This window comes from Rhinoderma darwinii, chromosome 1 (genome assembly GCF_050947455.1).
Source record: "Rhinoderma darwinii isolate aRhiDar2 chromosome 1, aRhiDar2.hap1, whole genome shotgun sequence".
Lineage (NCBI taxonomy): Eukaryota > Metazoa > Chordata > Amphibia > Anura > Rhinodermatidae > Rhinoderma > Rhinoderma darwinii.
Window position 1 is genome coordinate 183,532,461 of NC_134687.1, and position 22,768 is coordinate 183,555,228.

The 22,768-nt window shown below is 44.0% G+C and overlaps 1 protein-coding gene across 1 annotated transcript in view; it reads left to right on the plus strand.

Moving 5' to 3' along the window:
• The first annotated feature begins 817 nt into the window (after window positions 1-817).
• The window catches only part of STPG2 (sperm tail PG-rich repeat containing 2), a 773,928-nt gene continuing 751,977 nt past the window's right edge, over window positions 818-22,768 (plus strand). The window contains exons 1-5 of the mRNA XM_075860649.1: window positions 818-1,218; window positions 3,496-3,624; window positions 6,996-7,102; window positions 12,234-12,380; window positions 14,298-14,462. Of these exons, the coding sequence (XP_075716764.1) occupies window positions 3,519-3,624; window positions 6,996-7,102; window positions 12,234-12,380; window positions 14,298-14,462 (525 nt within the window). The 5' untranslated portion in view covers window positions 818-1,218; window positions 3,496-3,518. The remainder of the gene's footprint in view (window positions 1,219-3,495; window positions 3,625-6,995; window positions 7,103-12,233; window positions 12,381-14,297; window positions 14,463-22,768) is intronic.

A 22,768-nucleotide genomic window follows, 5' to 3' on the forward strand; every position in this document is an offset into this window, starting at 1 on the left:
CAACTGGGTGTTAGCATTCTCCTTGTCAAAGGGGCGTGTCCCCTTAGGGACACACCCCCAACTGGTGAAACCCAGTTGTCAATTTTTTATAAATTTCTAGAAGGAATAACTGAGGAATAGCACAATGTAGAGTTCTAATAAAAGATGCTGCAGAATTGTTATTTCAAGGCGAGTTGCATATCCTGAAGTCTACTATCTAGACATATGCCCAAAAAACACACTTTTGGCATACAGTTGGCAGCTATTGAAGTCTATTGGCACGAGGCGTTAGACATATATATCAGTAGACTTTCCAGCACATATGCCGAACACGTTTGGATCTCTCTCTCTCTCTCTCTATATAGAACATGTCCAATTCCTGTACGCAATTGTGGCACAGACCAATTGAAGTCTATGGCAATGTGCAAAATTGCGGACGGCTACGGATGTCCATCCATAGCCGTGCGTAATTTCGGAAGCGTTGCTATGTGACAGCAGGGGATTCCCCAAGAAAATGGCGCCTGATCGATTATGTGACCTTTTCAAGGGGTTGGGTCATATTGGTGACATCATTTGTACCCTCCCTTTTTTGCGGATCTTTAAATACAGATGTATTATGGGCCGTATTTGCGTCCCAGATATGCGGATGAACTGCGGATTACTACGGATACGTGTTTGCGGACAATAAAAACCACTACAGTCGTGTGCATGAGGCTTAGCTTAGTTTCTAGGAAAGCAGAGTAATAATTTGTCAGCCATTAGAGTCCCTACAGAAATCTCACCTACTTTCCCACACTCCTGAATGGCACATGTACACTGCCTTATTACTGCATGTGATAGTATGGTAGCACATGCTGTATCCCTTGATGGGAGACTGGTTGTCACCCAGCTTTCCCGGTTGTAACCCAGCTTTCCCGGTTGTAACCCAGCTTTTCCTGAAACAGCTTTAATATGTAATGAGGACATTTGTAACGAGTTGACGGAAGAGGAAAACACGGAGTTTTTGTTCTGGACGTTCGGACTGGTGCTATTCCTGCCACAGCTCAGCTCTGCTATATCTTCTGTGTCCTGTCAGTCCCTACAGCCTGCGTCCTGCCTGGAGAGCGCTCTGCGCCTTGTGATCTATAGCCGGCCTGTCAGTCCGGTCGGCCTGTGCCTGTGGTCGCCATAGCAACGCGTCGTGCTGTGTGGTCGTCACCGTGTGAGGCAGGTGCTGCGCGGCGCCGGTTCTGTGTCACAGTACGTATAATATCCGATCCGTTCTCCTCAGGTTCTGTGTGCGCGGTGCGATAGTTCGGACTATAGACTTGCTGTACCGCTTCCCCTGATATTACTAGTCACTTCTATACTTAGCGAGTTGTAATGACTTTCATTGCAACTTATTTCCAGCGTTGCCATTGTGATGTCACTAACATAGGGAAGGTTGTGGGTATTTTACGGCTTGTGTAGGTTATGTACAAGCTTAAAGCCTTGTTCACACACTGTATGGTGCAGTTCAGAACTGCACTAGAAACTGCTGCGAAAAAATGCAGAAATTGCTGTGAAAAAACACATTGTCTTCCATTAAAATACAGAGGCATATTATTCACTAGTGTCGGAAGGATGCCACTGTAGAACCACCTTCATAGTTTATAGAATTTGACTCCGATTGTTTCAAATCCGATGATAATCCGCGTCTCATGCATGTAAATGGGGTTTCCGCAACAACGTTATTATTTTTCTGCGATATCTTGCCACGCCGTTAAAAACAACAACGAAAAAATAGCAAAAATAAGTAGCATGTGATTCCGTACAGAAAAGATGGTGGAGTTCCACACGTGGATTATCCCCATTGAATAGATTTGATTTTTCCAAGGATCCTGCAGTAAATGCGTGTCAGATTTTTTTATGGCGAATTCCGACCCGTGTGAACATAGCCTTACAAAGGCCTCCTTCACACAGGATTTTTGTCTGCCATTTTAAACTGCATGTGTTTTTACACACGTTTTTGTTAGCGCTTTGGCTCTTTTGACGTTTGTAACATATTGTACATACGTTTTTTCTGGTATTTTTAAAGTCCTATAGAGAAGCCTATGGGAAAAACGTCAGAGTAAAATACCAGCCTACATACAGATGTGTCCTTCCTTACATTTCCTCTCTAAAATGTGTGGCGCGAGATGCCCAGCTTTGGGCCTGTTCACCTCACCAGTCGCTTTCCGCTAAGAGGTTCCGTTTGAGGTTTCCGTCGGGATAACCCCTCAGCGGGAAGGCAAACGAAAACCTCAGCTTCCGTTTCCCTCACCATTGAACTCCATGGTGACGGAAACCTAGCTAATGGGCTGCGCTATTGATTCCGTCAAAACAACGGAACCCTGTCACAACGGTGACAGACGGAAACCATTAGCTAGGTATTTTTGAAAAAAATGTGCATGCTAAACACATAGCAAAACCTGAAAAAGATGCAGTTTTCCTCAGAAAATTGGAATGAGATATTTACATTCTGTATACTCCCTGTTACAGTGCAGCCCCTCCTTCTGGTCTCACATCTACTCTTTCAGGCCTTGTTCACACAGTGCAGATTTGCTGCAGGTTTTGCATGTATTTTTTAAGCCAAAACCAGGAACGGAACCTAAACTGAAGAAATCTAGAAATTAAAACCTTACAAGTCTGTTGTTCGGGATCCAATTCTGGTTTTTGGATAAAAATTGCAGGCAAAATCTGCAGCAAATCTGCACTGTGCGGACAAGGCCTTAACTCTCTGGTAGTATTCTAACCCACCCACCCCTTCCCTGCTACTCTAAACAGTAGGAGAGATTTATCAAAACTGGTGCAAATGAAAAGTGGGGCACTTGCCCATAGGCCCAACCAGGTTGTGGCTTTTATTCACAAATAAGGACTCTGAAGAATGTAAGGCGGAATCTGATTGGTTGCTATGCGAAACTACTTCATGTTTTGTTTGCACCAGTTTTGGTTGGGTGCAGATCGGTTGCTACGATGTATCCTTTGATGTTTCTGTACTCCCATTTTTTTTCTACGCATTTTATTCTTATTAGGGTATGTTCACACGCACTATTTACGGACGTAATTCAGGCTTTTTACGCCTGGAACTACGGCTGAAAATACTGCTTGAAAGTGTCGGCAAACATCTGCCTATTCATTTGAATGGGTTTTACGATATACTCTGCAGACGGTCATTGTTTTTACGCGCCGCTGTCAAAAGACGACGCGTAAAAAAGACGCCCGCGTCAAAGAAGTGCATGTCACTTCTTGGGATGTAATTGGAGCTGTTTTCCATTGACTCCATAGAAAAACAGCTCCAATTACGTCCGTAATGGACGCTGTGAAAACGCCTGCACATGCCGTTACGTCTGAAATTCAGGAGCTGTTTTCTCCTGAAAACAGCTCTGTAATTTCAGCCGTAACGGATGCTGCCGTGTGAACATACCCTCACTGTGAAAAGTAAAGGGAAAACACTGAACTACATTTATGGAATCTATATAGTATCGCTCCTTATAATATGATTGTATTAACCCTTAGGTGTTCATTAAATAAAAGGCAAGATGTATGATCGCGCCCCTCGATCGCTCCTTGTCACTCTCGGCAGCACTCAGGAAAATGTGGGTCCAGGATCTTACGACCCGATGTCTGACCAAATGCACAAACCAGGTTAGTTATAACATAACGTTATCAAAACTGGATAATAGCGTTGTTGACTACGCTATTGCTTCCGGCAAAACGACGGGTCCAGTGCACAACAGAGACAAACGGAAACCATGAGCACCGGATCCGTCACTATTGAAATCAATGGTCAAGGTAACGGAAACCTCTGGTCTGTGTCAGTTTGTGTCTGTTCAGCGTCCCGTTCTGACGGAAAGCTCCGACAGAACGAGACCCAACACAGATGTGAACGAGGCCTTAGAAAAGCAACAAACAAAGAAATTAATATTGTAAACTGTATTTATTTTGCTACTTGATTTTTCTAATCACTCAATATACTCACTAAAAATAAAGAAGAAGAAGAAGAAGAAGAAGAAGGAGGTCTTATATAGAGGGACATAAGCCCCAGGAACTCTAGAGAATGAGGTCATCTTGAAAGCCCATGTATCTCCACCTCTATCTCTCTCTCCATAATATATATATATATATATATATATATATATATATATATATATAAATAAATAATTATATATGCTGTTGCAGCTCTGTAACAATTAGTTTTCTCTCTCCGTCAACCTCGATCGTTGTGAGGGGAGAGTGAAGAAGGCTAAAAGGCTATATTCACACGACAGTGAAAAAAAACGGAGTTTAAAACGAATCAACTGTCAGTTGCATCAGTGTGTCTCAAAGTTTTCATTCATTAACTGGCCGACTGATCGTTTTTAACCGCAGTTTGTTATCTATTTGCTATTCATTTTTCATAGCCATTAAACATTTCTTATTCATCAGGGTTTTTTTTTGTCCCAACCCCCTGAAAACACCACAGTGCCCATGTAGATAGTGCCGCAATGCCCTTGTAAGGAGTGCAAGAGTGCTCACTGTAGATAGTGCCCACATAGATAGTGCCAGTGCCTACATAGATAGTGCCCACTGTAGATAGTGCCACAGTGCCCACTGTAGATAGTGCCCACTGTGTATAGTGCTGCACACAATGCCCATGTAGATTTCGCCACAGTGACCCATATACATAGTGCCCATATAGTGCCACAGTGCCCATGTAGATAGTGCCACACCCCCTGTAAATAGCACCACACCCCCTATACATAGCACCACACCCCCCTGTAGACAGTGCCACACACTCCTTCCTGTAGACAGCGCGACTGAAGCTCCCTCTAGGAGCGGAATTCCTGGCTAGAGCATATATGGGCAGTGACTTCAGGGGCTCCCTCTAGGAGCGGAATGCCCGCCCAGAGCGTTGCCGACACTTTGGCCAGGAATTTTGCTCCTATAGGGAGCCCCTGATGGCACTGTCCATATATGGACAGTGACGTCAGGGGCTCCTCCGGAAGCTAATTCCCCATTGCCGGGGATATGGACAGTGATGTCAGTGGCTCCCTCTAGGAGTGGAATCGCCACAGCGTTGCCAATGCTCTGGCCGGGGATTCCCCTTCTAGACGGAGCCCCTGACGTCACTGTCCATATATTGTATTGTATCAAATTTGAAAGTAATGCGGCCCGTCAACTTCACATTTTTTTCTATGTGTGGCCCATTAACCTGGCTGAGTTTGAGACCCCTGCCATAGGCTGGATTCACACGAGCGCGTGCATTTTGCGCGCGCAAAAAACGCGGCGTTTTGCGCGCTCAAAAGGTCCATAAAAGCTCTGTGTGTCAGCAGCGTATGATGCGTGGCTGCGTGATTTTCGCACAGCCGGCATCATGATGACACTCTGTTTTTATGTTTGTAAACAGAAAAGCACGTGGTGCTTTTCTGTTTTCATTCATAGTTTTGACTGCTTTAGCGCGCATCACGCGCGGCACACAGAAGTGCGTCCGTGTGCCGTGCACGGTTTTCACGCACCCATTGACTTCAATGGGTGCATGATGCGCGAAAAACGGGCAAATATAGGACATGTCGTGAGTTTTACGCAGCGGACATAAGCTGCGTGAAAATCACTGACAGTCTGAACGGCCCCATTGACTAACATAGGTCCGTGCAACGTGCGTGAAAATCACGCGCGTTGCACGGACGTATTATACGTTCGTCTAAATAAGCGCTTAGGCTATCGTGACACTGTTGTTGGAGGCTCTCCGTCTGCAGTACCGTCAGATTGATGGCAAGGTTAGCGTAGCATGCATGCAGACTAAAAACATAATGAATCCGGCTGACCGCATCATAAGTCAATGCGGTCCGTCAGACGCCATTGGCAGGCGTTGAATGACGTATCTGGCAATTCGTGGTGTCTTTCATTATGAACAGTAGCCAAGACATATATGTGAACATACACATTTCTTTTGTTTATTATTTTTTTTATAAACTGTCCCACTATGGGACTACACTATGCAATAGTTGGATCGCTTTTATAATACACTGCATTACTTATTTCAGAGTATTGTGCCAGTGTAAAACTGACAGGCTAAGGCTCTGGCAGGACCTAAGGCCTCATGCCCACTTCAGTTATTTTCACACGGAGACATTCATTTCTATGGGGCCATGCACACTTCCGTTGTTTTAACGGTTCCGTGGTTCCGTCAAAAGTAGAACATGTCTACTTCTGTCTGTTGTTCAGTGTCCGTCTCGCCCATTAAAGCCTATAGGTACGTCAAAACAACGGACGGCACACCATAGGCATCCGTGTGGCGTCCGGTTTTCATAGATCCATTGCCAAGCAACGGCAGGGCGTGCCAACGTCCCTTGCACTCAACACACATGATGGATTTTAACGGACTGTTTAAAACAGAAGACAAACAGAAGCACAACGTCCGTTTAAAACGGAATAACGGAACGGATGCCGAGTGACAACGGAAACCACACGGATGTCACAACGGAAGCACGGATCCGTTTTAAATGGACGTGAAACCGGTGAAGGATGTGTGCATGAGGCCTAATGGGCATACACTGATGGCAGAGCTGGGGGTCTATGTTAGGCCTCTGTCTGCCATGGAAACCCATCGCAGGGAGCCTGATGGGGTGATAGAGGGAGCCCCCTCCTTCTAAAACCACTTAACTATTGCTTCAATGGTTGTTTTGCAAAATAGATAAACCTCGTACACACTGAGGAATTCAATTGCAAGCATCTTTTATACGACCATGCGGAATGTCCCATAGATTATATCCGCAATACTAGCCATGTAAATACAGAAGTCGCTCATGTGAAATTGTGGCCATAGACTAACGTTAGCTGTTCATTCAGGACCTTTACCATATATAACATGTGTACACTGAAATGTACATAAATACTATATCTGAATTACTTCATATAAAACATGCAAATTAGATTTTTCTCTTATATATTTCTAGTAATTTTAATGTTCCAATCTTGTAATAGTATTGTGTTGTTCCCTTGTGTTTTTAAATTTTAACTTTTTATGTTTCTTTTAGCTGGATATGCCCCATTTTCATCAACAGCTAGTCGAGATTTTGCTTTTAATGGCGTAACTGTTTCTGTTGCACCTGGACCAGGACAATATGAGATTTTTAATTTAAAGGTAAAATTAATATTGAAGTAGACATTATTCAAATGGGAACAGCGATAAATGGAAACCTTGAATGAACGCACAAGTTGGTGTCACACGACTCCTGCCTGCTTGTAAACCATCTGCCCTTCTAATTTCATTCTGAAACCTATACAAATTGTCATTTTTTACTCAGCCCCTATGTTTGTAACTGAAATTCCCGAAACTGTTATATTTCAGTATATACTAGTATTGCAGTGTAGCATAGCAGCTTGTTTTCACTGCAATTAATATTCTGATAGTCTATATTGGGAATTTTAATTGATGTTTTTCCTTCCAAGGCTGGATTCACACGAGCATGTTCGGTCCGTAAAGGACAGAACGTATTTCGGCCGCAAGTCCCGGACCGAACACACTGCAGGGAGCCGGGCTCCTAGCATCATAGTTATGTACACCGCCAGGAGTCCCTGCCTCTCCGTGGAACTACTGTCCCGTACAGTGGCGGATTAAGTAGACCATGGGCCCTGGGCTGTTACCCAAACTTTGGCCCCCCTTCCGCACCGCCGCCCTGCCGCGCCGTAACTATTGCTAACACTACCTTTTTGGGCAAGCATTAACAAATGGGTGTTACAATTCCCCTTTTCACAGGGCTGTGTCCCTACATACTGACAGTATCACACTGTGCAGAGACGCATCCTCCTGACAAGGGGAATTGTCTATAAGTCCTGGACTGCAGAAAGACTTTTTGTGAAATACAAGGATTCCCTATAATAAACATGTCAGGAGAGGTGTCAGATTCTCTATATATCTAGTGACTCACAGGTGACGACGTCTCAGATTCTAGTAGTTTTTTTCCTCTTTTCTTATCCATCCGGTCCAGAGCTCATGACGACTTCTCCCGGCCATGACCCATTTTCAAAATCTGCCACTCCGATGTATGCGGCTCCTCACTTCTTCAACATTTCCACACCTATAAACGAAAATAAAATGATCATGGTGCCACATACTGTGCCTCTAAATATAATAGCACCAAAGACTGCGCGCCTGAATATAATAATACCAAACGCTGTAAAACACCACATATACACAGCCCCCTGTACATAGTGCCACACACAGCCCCCTGTACATAGTGCCACACAGCCCCTGTAGATATTACACACCCCCACAGATAGCGCCACACACAGCCCCTGTAGATATTACACACCCCCCCTATAGCTAGCACCACACACATCCCCCCGTAGAGAGTGTTACACACAGCATCCTATAGAGAGCGCCATACAACCCTCACACTCTTGTAAATAGCGCCACAGAGCACCCCCTGTAAAGAGCGCCACACACATACCGCTGTGGATAGCGCCACACAGCCCCCCCTTGTATATAGTGTCACACAGCACTCCCCCTTAGTACATAGGGCCACATAGCGCTCCCCCCTTGCATATAGGGCCACTTAGCGCTCCCTCTTGTATATAGGGCCACAAAGCGCTCCCCCCTTGTATATAGGGCCACTTAGTACTCCCCCTTGTATATAGGGCCAGATAGCGCTCCCCCTTATATAAAGTGCACACAGTGCTCCCCCCTTTGTATATAGTGCCGCACAGTGCACCCCTCCCCCTTGTATATAGTATAACAGAGAACTCCCCCCCTTGTATATAGTGTCACAGAGCACTCCCCCCCTTTGTATATAGTGTCACACAGCGCCACCCTCCCCCTTGTATATAGGGCCATCCGGCACTCCCCCCTTGTATATAGTGTCACGGAGAACTCCCCCCCCCCTTGTATATAGTGTCACAGAGCACTCCCCCCCCCTTGAATATATGCACAGCGCTACCCCCACCTAAAAAAATAATTATATATTTTACTTACCTTGCTGCGTTCTCGTTGCGGCCGCTTAAGCTGGACACATGAGAAGCCTCCGGACTAGACGCATGCGCAGACCGGCTTGATGCAGTACCTCATCACGCCGGCCTGCGCAGGGAGTCTTCCCAGCGCCTGATAGGCTGCAAGCCTAATGTGGCCTGCAGCCTATAATATTCGTTTGTATCTGAGGACTCAGATACAAATGAATGTGGCTGCCGCTAGCACCGGGGCCCCCTCCGACACTAGCGACGCCACCGGGCATGAGGGGGCCCGTGTGGTCTTGTGCGGTTCGAGCAGCCATGGGGGCCTTGGGCCGCGGGCGGCCGCCCAAACCGCCCTAATGATAATCCGCCACTGGTCCCGTACTGTAATCATGTTTTCAGTACGGGACAGTAGTTCCACGGAGAGGCAGGGACTCTTAGCGTTGTACATAACTATGATGCTAGGAGCCCGGCTCCCTGCAGTGTGTTCGGTCCGGGACTTGCGGCCGAAATACGTTCCGTCCTTTACGGACCGAACATGCTCGTGTGAATCCAGCCTTACACCGTGAAATTTTGTCAAGGTTTTTATAGGGTTTTGGTGGCCGACCTAATTTCACAGTTTTTTTTTATTTTTAGTAAATCCATATAACAGCAAGCAGGTATTGAAGTTGCAGACTACATGTTGCCTAAGGGTATGTGCAAACGATAACTGCATTTACGTCTGAAATTACGGAGCTGTTTTCAGGAGAAAACAGCTCCTGAATTTCAGACGTAATTGCTCGTACTCGCGTTTTGCGAGGCGTCAATTACGGATGTAATTTGGAGCTGTTCTTCATTGGATTCAATGAAAAACGGCTCCAATTACGTCCCAAGAAGTGTCCTGCACTTCTATGACGAGGCTGTTATTTTACGCGCCGTCTTTTGACAGCGACGCGTAAAATTACAGGTCATCGGCACAGTACATCGGCAAACCCATTGAAATGAATGGGCAGATGTTTGCCGACGTATTGGAGCCGTGTTTTCAGGCGTAATTCGAGGCGTAAAACGTCTCCATTATGCCTGAAAATAGGTCGTGTGAACCCAGCCTAAGAGGAAATGGGTGGGCATTAATGGAATGGGGCATAAACCTGACTGCCGGGTTCCCACGGGTCGGATATGCTGCGTAAAAACTATGCAGCGTATCCGACCTGGAACCCGCAGCACATTCTGTCCGTAAAACCGCACCACATTGTGTTGCGGTTTTTCAACTGGAATTTCCACTGCGGAAAACGGCGCGGAAAAAAGTTTATACCCTCCCTTCTGTGCATAGTCCGGCCTCCTAAGATGACGTTGCAGGCCATGTGACCGCTACAGCCTTGCGATTTTGCTGCAAAAGTCGCAACACTTGGCTTTCTGTTGAGGGTTTTTCATTCCTTTAGAATTCAATGGAGAAAATCAGGATTTGAAAAGCTACGAAAACGCAGCATAAATTGACACGCTGCGGATTTAATTTCCGCACCGCTGGTCAATTTATTAACGTTCATGCTGTGGTTTTTTTCCGCAGCGCGGCCATGAGATTTTCTAAATGTCATTCACTTTGCTGATACTGTAAATCCTGTGGAAATTCCGCACATAATTCCGTTGCGGAAATTCCACAGCGTTTACTCTACATGGGAACCCGGCCTAATCCTGTTTCCTTCTCACAGAGGATTGCCTAGACTACATACAATTCTACCAAACTGTCTGCTGTGAGACGTATTCGGTCTGTAAAGTTTTTCAGCCTCTTGATATAAACAAGAATGTTGTCATTCACTGACAGCAAGCAGATTGCTTGAAAGTAGTGAGGAATTTAAACGATTTTAATCAAAAGTTACGTAATACAGTGTTCAAGCTTTATTTATATAAAAAACGGGAAATACTCATTGTGAGCAATATATCACCCCATGTGTTGTTGCTGCACCCTTTAAGGGTATGTGCACACACACTAATTACGTCCGTAATTGACGGACGTGTTTCGGCCGCAAGTCCCGGACCGAACACAGTGCAGGGAGCCGGGCTCCTAGCATCATACTTATGTACGAAGCTAGGAGTCCCTGCCTCGCTGCAGGACAACTGTCCCGTACTGAAAACATGATTACAGTACGGGACAGTTGTCCTGCAGCGAGGCAGGGACTCCTAGCATCGTACATAACTATGATGCTAGGAGCCCGGCTCCCTGCACTGAGTTCGGTCCGGGACTTGCGGCCGAAACACGTCCGTCAATTACGGACGTAATTAGTGTGTGTGCACATACCCTAACAGATATACAGGTGAGTGACACAGATATGTTTGACTCTGAGGGTATGTTCACACGGCGGGGGTCCGTAACGGCTGAAATTACGGGGATGTTTCAGCCTGAAAACATCCCCGTAATTTCAGCCGTACCGGCATGTGCAGGCGCTTGAACGCCGCGTCAATTACGGCCGTAATTAGCGCTGCTATTCATTGGAGTCAATGAATAGCGGCTCCAATTACGGCCAAAGAAGTGACAGGTCACTTCTTCTACGCGGGCGTCTATTTACGCGCCGTCATTTGACAGCGGCGCGTAAATATACGCCTCGTGTGAACAGACAAACGTCTGCCCATTGCTTTCAATGGGCAGATGTTTGTCAGCGCTATTGAGGCGCTATTTTCGGGCGTAATTCGGGGCAAAAACGCCCGATTTACGTCCGTAAATGGGCCGTGTGAACATACCCTGAGTCTCAAAAGGACGCCCCATCATCACAACCCAGCTGAAAAGGGAAGGAGGAGTGGGGCAACAGCATTCATGAGAAACATGTTGCAGGATTTTGGCTACAGCATTATGGGTACAGGTTCTTGGCAGGTTGGGGTGTGACCCTATGATACAATATGTTGGCCACATATACACAATGATGCTGTGAAAATAAGTTAACATTTATACTTAAATTGGAACTTTTTTTATCCTTTTCTGGTAGGAACGTGCACATTTTCCAGGCTAATGCAACATTTCAGTGTTCCGCACTAGTATATATAGCCCAATTAGATTATTTTATTACATCCACTTTTTAAGAAGGAGAAATATTTACATTTATAGTGTTGTGCAACCTCGTCACATTTACAAATGAGACTATTAGGCTGCTAGCAAGTTCTTTAAAAGTGCTCCGTAGCATTACACTGAATATATTATACTGAATAGCATATTTATTTGAACAATTACAAGCTTGGTTGCAGTTTGCTATTAACTATCCTGTTTCATTTGGTTGCCTCTGTGCAGCTGTTCCAGCTGGCGTGTGGTGTTTTGTTATTCCTGCGTTACACGACAATGACCATGGGTATTTTTTTTATAGGAAAAGGTGAAAGGAGGACAAACTATCCAGAACAAAGAAAAGCGTTTTCAGGAGTCTGTGTATTCTGTGCCTGGACCTGGTGCATATGACCTACAGCTTGGAATGGATATAGATGGAACAAAGAGGACCTCTCCAAACACTCAAAAAGTACATTGTTATTGGTATTATTGGGTAATGATAAAAAAAGGTGATGTGGTGTCTTAGGCTGGGCTCATATTCGTTTTCTTCCCTTTTTGTTGGGATCCCCATTATTATTCAATGTGATTTGTGAGGGTCCGCTAAATTATATACTATTAATATGTAAATAAATGGTATAATATTTCAAGGCTATGTATTTGTTCAAAGAAGAGGAGTCATCCTAAAAACCGAAAGCCATGACGCTGGTGTGAACAGAGCTTTACATATTTAGGAAATGCATACACAGCAGTTCTCTATTAGATACTTATTATCAAAATCGCCCCCTTTTTAAATTTCCTACAACTCCCTGTCAGTAGAAGCAAGGCTGTTTTATGACAACTTGTGTCTGCTGCCCCATAGAAACAATGATATTTTCTGCTGACAGATTCTCAGAGCAGCACCATGGCACTTGAATTTCTTAAAAACGTCTTAAGGGTACGAACACATAGGACGTATACGCTGCGTAAAATTACACAGCGTATCCATCCTGGAAATCGCAGTGAACTGTGCCCGAATTAGCGTAACCAATAGTGGTGCAGTTTTTCAGGCGGCATGTCCGCTGCGGAAATCAGGCAAGTATAAAAAAAAAAGTTTATACTTACCCCGGCCGTAGTCATGGCGACGCATTCCACAGTCGAGCAGTGAGGAGGAACGTGGGGGGTCTCGCAAATGGTGGGGGTCCCAATTATCACCATTCCTGTGGATAGGTGATAATTGTCTATTCTGGGACAACCGCTGTGAGCTTATTCTCTTAACGCTTCTGCCTGCAAAGGGAACAATGCCGATAATGAGTCTATTCGAAAATTGTTGTTTATGTAAATCCCATCTATATCAGAGCCGTCATTCTATTTCCTTTTGTGCATGCTTGCAATAAATAATAATAATAATGCATTGCTTTATATGTTTGCATATTCATTATCTTTAAATACATTAACCGTGGATACTTGTAGACACCACAAGAAGCCAACCTGCTGTGCTTCAAAACGTTAGTACTAAATCATATTGTAGAAACAGAAGCCTGGGCGTATCTGAGCTCCTCTATTAATAATGTAAATGTTGGTCACAATTATTGGATTCTTGTTGACTGATTATAATATTGTACATTCTTGGCAAGAGCTTTTTTTTAATTTAATTCTGGCTAACATTAATCAATTTATTTATCAGATGTCTGTAGCTTTAAACTATATTAAGAGTGTCCAAGCAAGTTAGTTATGCAACTTAAGTACCATCTTAGGTTGGGTTTACTTGTGGTATCCCTCTCCCCAATCAGATAGATGTCTTATAAGTATCTTGACCTGCCCACCAAAATGGGCTTTTCCTTGTGCTTACAGTTTACATTCTACAGTTTTAGCAAGATCTGAGATCGGACTGAAGAACTTTTTGTACAGGTTAGATTATAATTGTATCCAATGGAGAAAGCATTTGCGTAATACCATAGAGGCAAACCTTGCAGATGCTATGGAAAAGGGGCCAAGCTCTGGTTGGTACCAACCTCTTTTCTGCTGGGTGACAACAACCTGGGCAGGACTCCTATCTCCAGTAGAACTGTGTTATTAGTAAGCAAGGGGGTAGGAAATTGGCCTCAGAATCATGAAAAGGGCACCAGACTCTTCTGTCCTGGGTGCCAAACCAGGTGCCATAATGGAAGACCTGTTTTTATCTTTGCTATGGGCCACTTTTCTTCAATGTGCATTATTTATGACTCTCCCTAGGTGGGGTCATGATAATAAGTGACACATTTTAATCTTTTCACAATTAACATGTCTTAATAGGTGTAATTTGCCATTTTAGTCTGTGCATTACTGACTGTAGAATGTAGGTCTTTAATGTTTAAGATAATCCTATTGTTTGTTCATTAAAAGTAAACCCTTCTCATTACCCACATAGAGAGCAAAAAGCAATCTGAAAAGGCAGCAAAATGCAGGTGCCCCATCCATTCCTACTCCAGGGCAAGCTTTTGGCTACGAAGAAACTGCAGATGGTTCCCTTGTCAGACAAAGTCCACCTGCCATGGACAATACACTGGGTCCTGCTTTCTACCATCCTGCAAATGTAAGTAGATATCCTTGATAACTTTCTATAACCAGGTCAAGTTTTTGGGAAGGGAAGTAGTTGTTACTTCCATAGCCCATCCCACCATTGACTTGGAAAATTAAAGGCTATGTACACCTTTGGAAGGAATTGATTTTTTTCCCCCATTAAATCATTGTATTATGCTTTTTTAAGCAACTTTCAAATGTACTTTTATTAAAAATTAGTTTTACTTTTTAAGATACAGCTTCTATCTATCCTGTTTACAAAGAAGCTCTATCGTTCTCTCTCCGCCGATTCCGTCAGTACAGCTGAACCGACGGCTCAAATGAGATCAGGCTCTGCAAGTCTCTGACACATAGGATCCAGCTAATATCAATCCCATCTAAGTTACAGCTCGGCTGAGAGTGGGTCCTGCGTGTCTCTGACACACAGGATCCAACTAATATCAATCACATCTAAGTTATGAACTTAGATGTGATTGATATTAGGTGAATCCAGTGTGTCAGACACACACAGGACCCGCTTTTAGCCAAGCTGTCAGTTCAGCTAAACTGACAGAATCGGCTGAGAGAGAACGATACAGCTTTGGCTGAGGGAACGATAACGCTTTTATGTATACAGGATACATAGAAGCTGTATCATAAAAAGTTCAATATTTTTTAATGAAAGTCACTTTGAATGTTGCGTAAAAACATATAATACATTGATTTAATAAAAAGTAAAATATTTTCTTCCAAAGGTGTACATAGCCTTTAAGTATAACATATTCATTAAGCAAAAGCTACTATAGTTTGTGGACAAGACTATGGACCTAACTTGGTAGGAACATGCTTGTAGCTCCCGAATTTGCCAATCAAATATAACTATATAAATCTATAAATAAATATGAAGGCATTAAACATAAGCTATGTTCACACTGCTGCAGAGGCTCCATTTGGAGCCTCCGTCGCCATCCACCGTCAACTTTATTATTCTTGTCAAAACAACGGAAACCATGCCGGAATCCGACAGACCCCATTGTAAGTCAATGTGATCAGTTGGCCACCAGTGGTACTGTATCAGTCATACAACGGATCCACGAGTTCATAACTGAAGCCACAATGCAAATATGAACAGAGCCGTACTTGTTTGACTTAAAAAAACAAATGTTTTTTTTCATACTTGCAACTAAATGATTACCCAGAGTTTTAGAATGCTTGGAACCCGGAAGAGAGTTTATGTTTAAATCTGTTGGCAAGTATATAACTCCGGTACATTGCAATTAGGTTTAGACCTCGGGGACTTTTGAAAAGTGCATGACAGGTGTAATTTTACTGTTGTATTGAATAAGTAGTACGGTCTTAGGCCTTTTGCTCCTTACAGTCAAGAGTATTGTAGTCATTATGGCTTCATGCACACGGCTGTTATACAGATCTGCGTTGTACAGATCCATAATACAGCACCCATAGAAATCCATCGGCACATACTGTACCTCTGTATGCCTCCAATTTCATGCATGCATGTAGTATTAGGGTGGATTTATCAATGCAAAGGGTAAAATCTGCAGCAATTCCACAGCAAAATCCACGAAACGGCACTTGACCAGGATAGCACGGGATACAGCTTACAGGAACAGGGAACACCGGGAACTGTAAAACACTTAGGAGACCATTTGCATAGACATACTAGGATAACAACAACAAGGCATTGCAGGGAGGGGCACAGCCCTTTTTATAGTCCAGGGTGCCCTGGGAGCAATTAGCTCAATCTCCCACCTGTGTGCGCTTTGGCTCCTTAAGTCTGGACTGAGCTCGTGAGCGCACCCTGGTGGTCACTGTGGAACAGAATGGCCGCATGTGCAGACATCTCTGGAGAGAGGGGCATCGACCGTATGGAAGGAGTTCGTGGTCAGCGACCACGGACGTTACACCAACGTTAGGCTGTAAAGATTGAAGAAATCCTTCAGAGAGATAGCACAAATGTTAGGAGTGGCCAAATCAACAGATTGGCACATTCTTGAATAAAAAGATCGCACTGGTGATCTCATGAACTCCAAAAGGCCTTGACATCCACGGAAGACAACAGTGGTGGATGATCGTAGAATCCTTTCCATGGTGAAGAAATACCCCTTAACAACATCTATCCAAGTGAAGAACACTCTCCTGGAAGTAGGTGTATCAGTATCTAAGTCTACCATAAAGATAAGACTTCATGAGAGCAAATACAGAGGGTTCACCACAAAGTGCAAACCATTAATGAGCCTCAAAAATAGAAAGGCCAGATTAGACTTTGCCGAACAACATGTAAAGAAGCCATCCCAGTTCTGGAACAGCATTCTTTGGACAGATGAAACTAAGATCAACTTGTACCATAATAATGGGAGGAAGAAAGTATGGAGAAGGCTTGGAACGGCTAATGATCCAAAGCACACCACATCGTCTGTAAAACATGGTGGAGGCAGTGTGATGGCATGGGCATGCATGGCTGCCAAAGGCACTGGGTCACTAGTGTTTATTGATGATGTGACTGAAGACAGAAGCAGCCGGATGAATTCTGAAGTGTTCAGGGATAGAATTTCTGCTCCGATTCAACCAAATGTAGCAACTTTGATTGGACGTCTCTTCATAGTACAGATGGACAATGACCCAAAACATACTGCTTAAGCAACCCAGGAGTTTATAAGGCAAAGAAGTGGCATTTTCTGCAATGGCCAAGTCAATCACCAGATCTCAGCCCGATCGAGCATTCATTTCACCTGCTTAAAGAGGCTCTGTCACCAGATTTTGCAACCCCTATCTGCTATTGCAGCAGATCGGTGCTGCAATGTAGATTACAGTAACGTTTTTATTTTTAAAAAACGAGCATTTTTGGCCAAGTTATGACCATTTTTGTATTTATGCAAATGAGGCTTGCAAAAGTCCAACTGGCGTGTTTACAGTAAAAGTACAACTGGGCGTGTTTACAGTAAAAGTACAACTGGGCGTGTATTATGTGCGTACATCGGGGCGTTTTTACTTCTTTAACTAGCTGGGCGTTAGGAATGTGAGTGTATGATGCTGACGAATCAGCATCATCCACTTCTGTTCGTTAACACCCAGCTTCTGGCAGTGCAGACACACAGCGTGTTCTCGAGAGATCACGCTGTGACGTCACTCACTTCCTGCCCCAGGTCCTGCATCGTGTCGGCCACATCGGCACCAGAAGCTACAGTTGATTCTGCAGCAGCATCAGCGTTTGCAGGTAAGTAGCTACATCGACTTACCTGCAAACGCCGATGCTGCTGCAGAATCAACTGTAGCCTCTGGTGCCGATGTGTCCTCGCTCGTCCGACACGATGCAGGACCTGGGGCAGGAAGTGAGTGACGTCACAGCGTGATCTCTCGAGAACACGGCTGTGTCTGCACTGCCAGAAGCTGGGCGTTGTGAAGAGAAGTGGATGATACTTCTCGTCAGAACGCCCAGCTAGTAAAAGAAGTAAAAACGCCCAGATGTACGCACATAATACACGCCCAGTCCATGGATTCCAGACTTCAGGCAGTTATTGCCTGCAAAGGATTCTCTACAAATTATTTAAAAAAAACATTTTATTTATAGTAATGTTAATTTGTCCAATTACTTTTGAGCCTCTGAAATGAGGAGGCTGTGTAGAAAAATGGTTGCAATTCCAAAACGTTTCACAGGATATTTTTGTTCAACCCCTTGAATTAAACCTGAAAGTCTACACTTCAATTGCATCTCAGTTGTTTCCTTTCAAATCCAATGTGGTGGCATGCGGAGCCCAAATCATGAAGATTGTGTCACTGTCCAAATAATTCTGGACCTAACTGTAATATATATATATATATATATATATATATATATATATATAAAGAAGATCTTGCAGCACTCCAAGTTCAAAGTATAAAGCTTGAGAACGATCCCAATGTGGGATTGAAACGTTGCACCTTTTTGATGTTGTCTGAATAAACCACAGTTTTATACTTTGAGCTTCGAGTGCTGCAGGATCTTCTTCATGCATCTATATAATCCCCGGGATCGGGATTACTTGCTTGGCACCCGGACTTCACATTTTATATCTTTTAATGTTTAATATGCTGCCATTATTTTGATTTATCAGTTTTCTTTCATATTATAGGTTTATGTCTATTCTCTTGGTTATAGTAGTTGCATGACCTACCTTTCTAGTTTGTGATTGCTTATGATTGACTATACACATTGTACGAACAATCTGCCATTATTGGCAACGACACGCTTATTGTTTGCTGTATGATAATGATTCCAGTTCCAGAGATTCTTATTTCAGAAGTAAACCCGTGCATTAATCAATGTATAATTCCATCTATTTAAGTCAGAAAACTCATTTGCATTGTCAGAGAACGCTCTCGAGCACAACATGATAATGATAATAGTGATAATAGTTTCCTGACCTAATTCTGTTCAAATGCATTTAAACGAAAATAAATATATTGAACTCATGTAGTTCATTCACAAAGATTTTAATACATCAGGTCTAAATGAACAATTGGCTGACAAGATACTGACTCATACAGTAAGGGCATGTTCAGACGTGGCAGAATTTTCCCACAAATTTGCTGCAATTACGCAACAAATCTGCTGCAAAATTTGCAAATTTGACAGGTAATGCCAGACCTTACTTATCTTCTCTATCATGTTCCTCGTGTCTAAAGGAGATACTTACGAGCGAGCTACGTACCAATCAATGGCTGTTCACAGGTAAATCCCTACTGCTGGATTACGTCTGTGGCGGAGATAAACTGTGAGCCACTTCAGCTACAGACTGTATACAAGTGTATGTAGTTGGAGGGAAGGGAAAGAAGGAAAGAATGTGATCTAGTTAATATATAACTTTTATTAGTATGGTTAAAATGAGCAAATTGTGATAAAAAATACCAATGGTGCAATGGGGTATGTGTGAGTGACCCCCAAACTCACATACCCTGAGGCCAGTTCAACAGTGTAAGGGGGGATTCACACGAGCGTGTATTCGGTCCGTGCGGGCCGCGTGGTTTTCACGCGGCACGCATGGACCAATACAAGTCTATGGGGCAGTACAGACAGTCCGTGCTTTTTGCGCAGCGTTTGTCTGCTGCGCAAAAAGCGTGACAGGTTCAATAACTCTGCGTATTTCGCGCATCACGCACCCATTGAAGTCAATGGGTGTGTGAAAACCACGCAGGTTGCACGGAAGCACTTCCGTGCGAACCGACTGAAACAGCGCACCAGCTGTCAAAAGGATGAATGTAAACAGAAAAGCACCACGTGCTTTTCTGTTTCCGACCATCCAAACGGAGTGTCTTTGCGATGAGCGAACCCGGACAAGCGAACCGAACTTCACCGGGTTCGGCCGAACTCGTTTTGGCCGAACCCGGCTAAAAAATTATCGGTACGCGACGTCAGGAGATAGTCACTGTCCATGGTGCTGAAAGAGTTAAACTGTTTCAGCACCATGGACAGTGACTTCCGATCCCAATATACATGAACCTGTAGAAAAAAAGACGAAGTTCTGACTTACCGCTAACTCCCGGCTTCTTCCTCCAGTCTGACCTCCCGGGATGACAATTCAGTCCAAGTGACAGCTCCAGCCAATCACAGGCCAAGCACAGGCTGCAGCGGTCACATGGACTGGCGCGTCATCCAGGGAGGTGGGGCCCGATGTCGAGAGGCGCGTCACCAAGGACGCGTCACCAAGGACGCATCACCAAGGCAACGGCCGGGAAGTTCTCGGTAAGTACGAACTTTTTCTTTTTTTTCAACAGGTTTTTCAATAGGATGTGTTCGGCATTCACTGTCGAGGGTGCTGAAAGAGTTAGCTCTTTCAGCACCTTGGACAGTGACGGCCGTCGACTAGCCTCATCTCTATGATGGCGGCTGCGCGAAAATCACGCAGCCGCGCATCAGACACGGATGACACACGCAGCTGTCAAATGGTTTTTGCGCGCGCAAAACGCAGCGTTGTTTGCGCGCGCAAAAATGCAACGTCCGTCTGTATCTCCCCTAACAATAATATGTCACTGTAATGTACCACAATTAAAGTATGTACTGCCATGCGGTTTGCAGGACCTTCTGACTTTGAGAGCAAATTCTGATCCTCCACTCAGTAATACCCCGCTACCCCGCTGCTTCCTGCCCTGGGAGACCTACTGTTTGTGATTTCAGAAATAAATATGGCAGCTGGAAACTAAATCAAGGTATTCGAATAAACAGGTTGGGAAAAAAAAAAAGAAGAAAAGTAGCATTAGGATTGGGCTTAGGTCGGGGTTCTTCTGCAGCTCAGAAGACCAAATATATTTAGGATATAAATTTAGTCTCGTTTTCAAAGTTTCAAGTCATTAATTTCCTTTTTGAATATTATAATGTTTAGATTACTATACTTTTAGACTTTTTACATCAATGCCATTACATTTTAGGGCGAATTGTCACCGTTATCTAAGTACTGATAGCCACCATTATATTAGATGTCTAAAGAAATTTTCCGAAACAGCGGGATTTTAGTGCTCAGTAGTGAATTTGTAGCTCTGCAGGCAGCTTTATCAATAATTTTTCATCAGGATTGCAATCTGCACAGCCGCTCATTCTCATTATTATCATTTGAAATATGCATGGAATATGTTTTATGCAGAATAACTTATTCTGGTAAACTTTACTCAGCATTCATAAAAAATTAAGAGAAAATACATTCATTAGAGTTAAGATGCAGGCTGAGTACTGACACCTTTTAGTTGTTAATCTCTCTCTGTGGAGTTCCATACTTCTGTGTTGTTGCAGTCTTTTATATTTTATTTATTTATGATATTTAGGATTTTAATTTTTCATCTGTCCCTTTATTTGTTTTCATTACTGAGCTCGGTTTCTAAGGCCCTGTTCACACTAAGTACTTTTGTGCTGATTTTGATGCAGAAACTGTGTCGGAATCAGCGCCAAAAAATGGCCGAAATGATCCCCCATTGATTTAAATAAGAGGCAGAGGCGTTTTTTTCCCTGGCGGCTTTTAGCGCCATGACCTTTCTTGCCACGGTTTCCGCCTCTGACCTCCCGAGGAAATCAATGGGAGGCAAAAACACATGCGGCACTTTTTTTTCCCGAAAAACGCAGCGGAAAATGCAGCAAAAAAACTCTGCGTGAACAGGGCCTTAGAATTGTTTGATTTTCAAGATCACTGAAACAGGCATACCCATCTTAAAGTCAGTCTGGTCATCCCAAAACTTGTGTTGCTGTATATAGTATCCCTTCCTAGACGTGTTCATGACATACATCCTTTCCTAGATGTGTCCATGACATACATCCCTTCCTAGGCGTGTCCATGACATACATCCCTTCCTAGACGTTTCCATGACATACATCCCTTCCTAGATGTGTCAATGACATGAATCCCTTCCTAGACGTGTTCATGACATACGGATGTAGCCATCCTTATCTTGACTCTGATAATTTGCTGCAGCGTGATATCACACAACAAAAGCCATTGAAACTCATTGAAAAAGTCAAGATAAAGGATCTTGCCACTGTGTAGTTAATGCATTAAAAGTCAAGATAAAGACGGTTACATCTGTACATCCCTTCCTAGACGTGTCCGTGACATACATACCTTCCTAGACATGTCCTTGACATACATCCCTTCCTAGACGTGTCTATGACATACATCCCTTCCTAGACGTGTCCATGACATACATCCCTTCCTAGACGTGTCCATAACATACATCCCTTCCTAGACGTTTCCATGACATACACCCCTTTCTAGACGTGTCCATGACATACACCCCTTTCTAGACGTGTCCATGACATACACCCCTTTCTAGACGTGTCCGTGGCATACATCCCTTCCTAGACGTGTCCGTGACATACATCCCTTTCTAGACGTGTCCATGACATACATCCCTTTCTAGACGTGTCCGTGGCATACATCCCTTTCTAGACGTGTCCGTGGCATACATCCCTTCCTAGACGTGTCCGTGGCATACATCCCTTCCTAGACGTGTCCGTGACATACATCCCTTCCTAGACGTGTCCGTGACATACATCCCTTCCTAGACGTGTCCGTGACATACATCCCTTCCTAGACGTGTCCGTGACATACATCCCTTCCTAGACGTGTCCGTGACATACATCCCTTCCTAGACGTGTCCGTGACATACATCCCTTCCTAGACGTGTCCGTGACATACATCCCTTTCTAGACGTGTCCATGACATACACCCCTTTCTAGACGTGTCCGTGGCATACATCCCTTCCTAGACGTGTCCGTGACATACATCCCTTTCTAGACGTGTCCATGACATACATCCCTTTCTAGAGGTGTCCGTGGCATACATCCCTTTCTAGACGTGT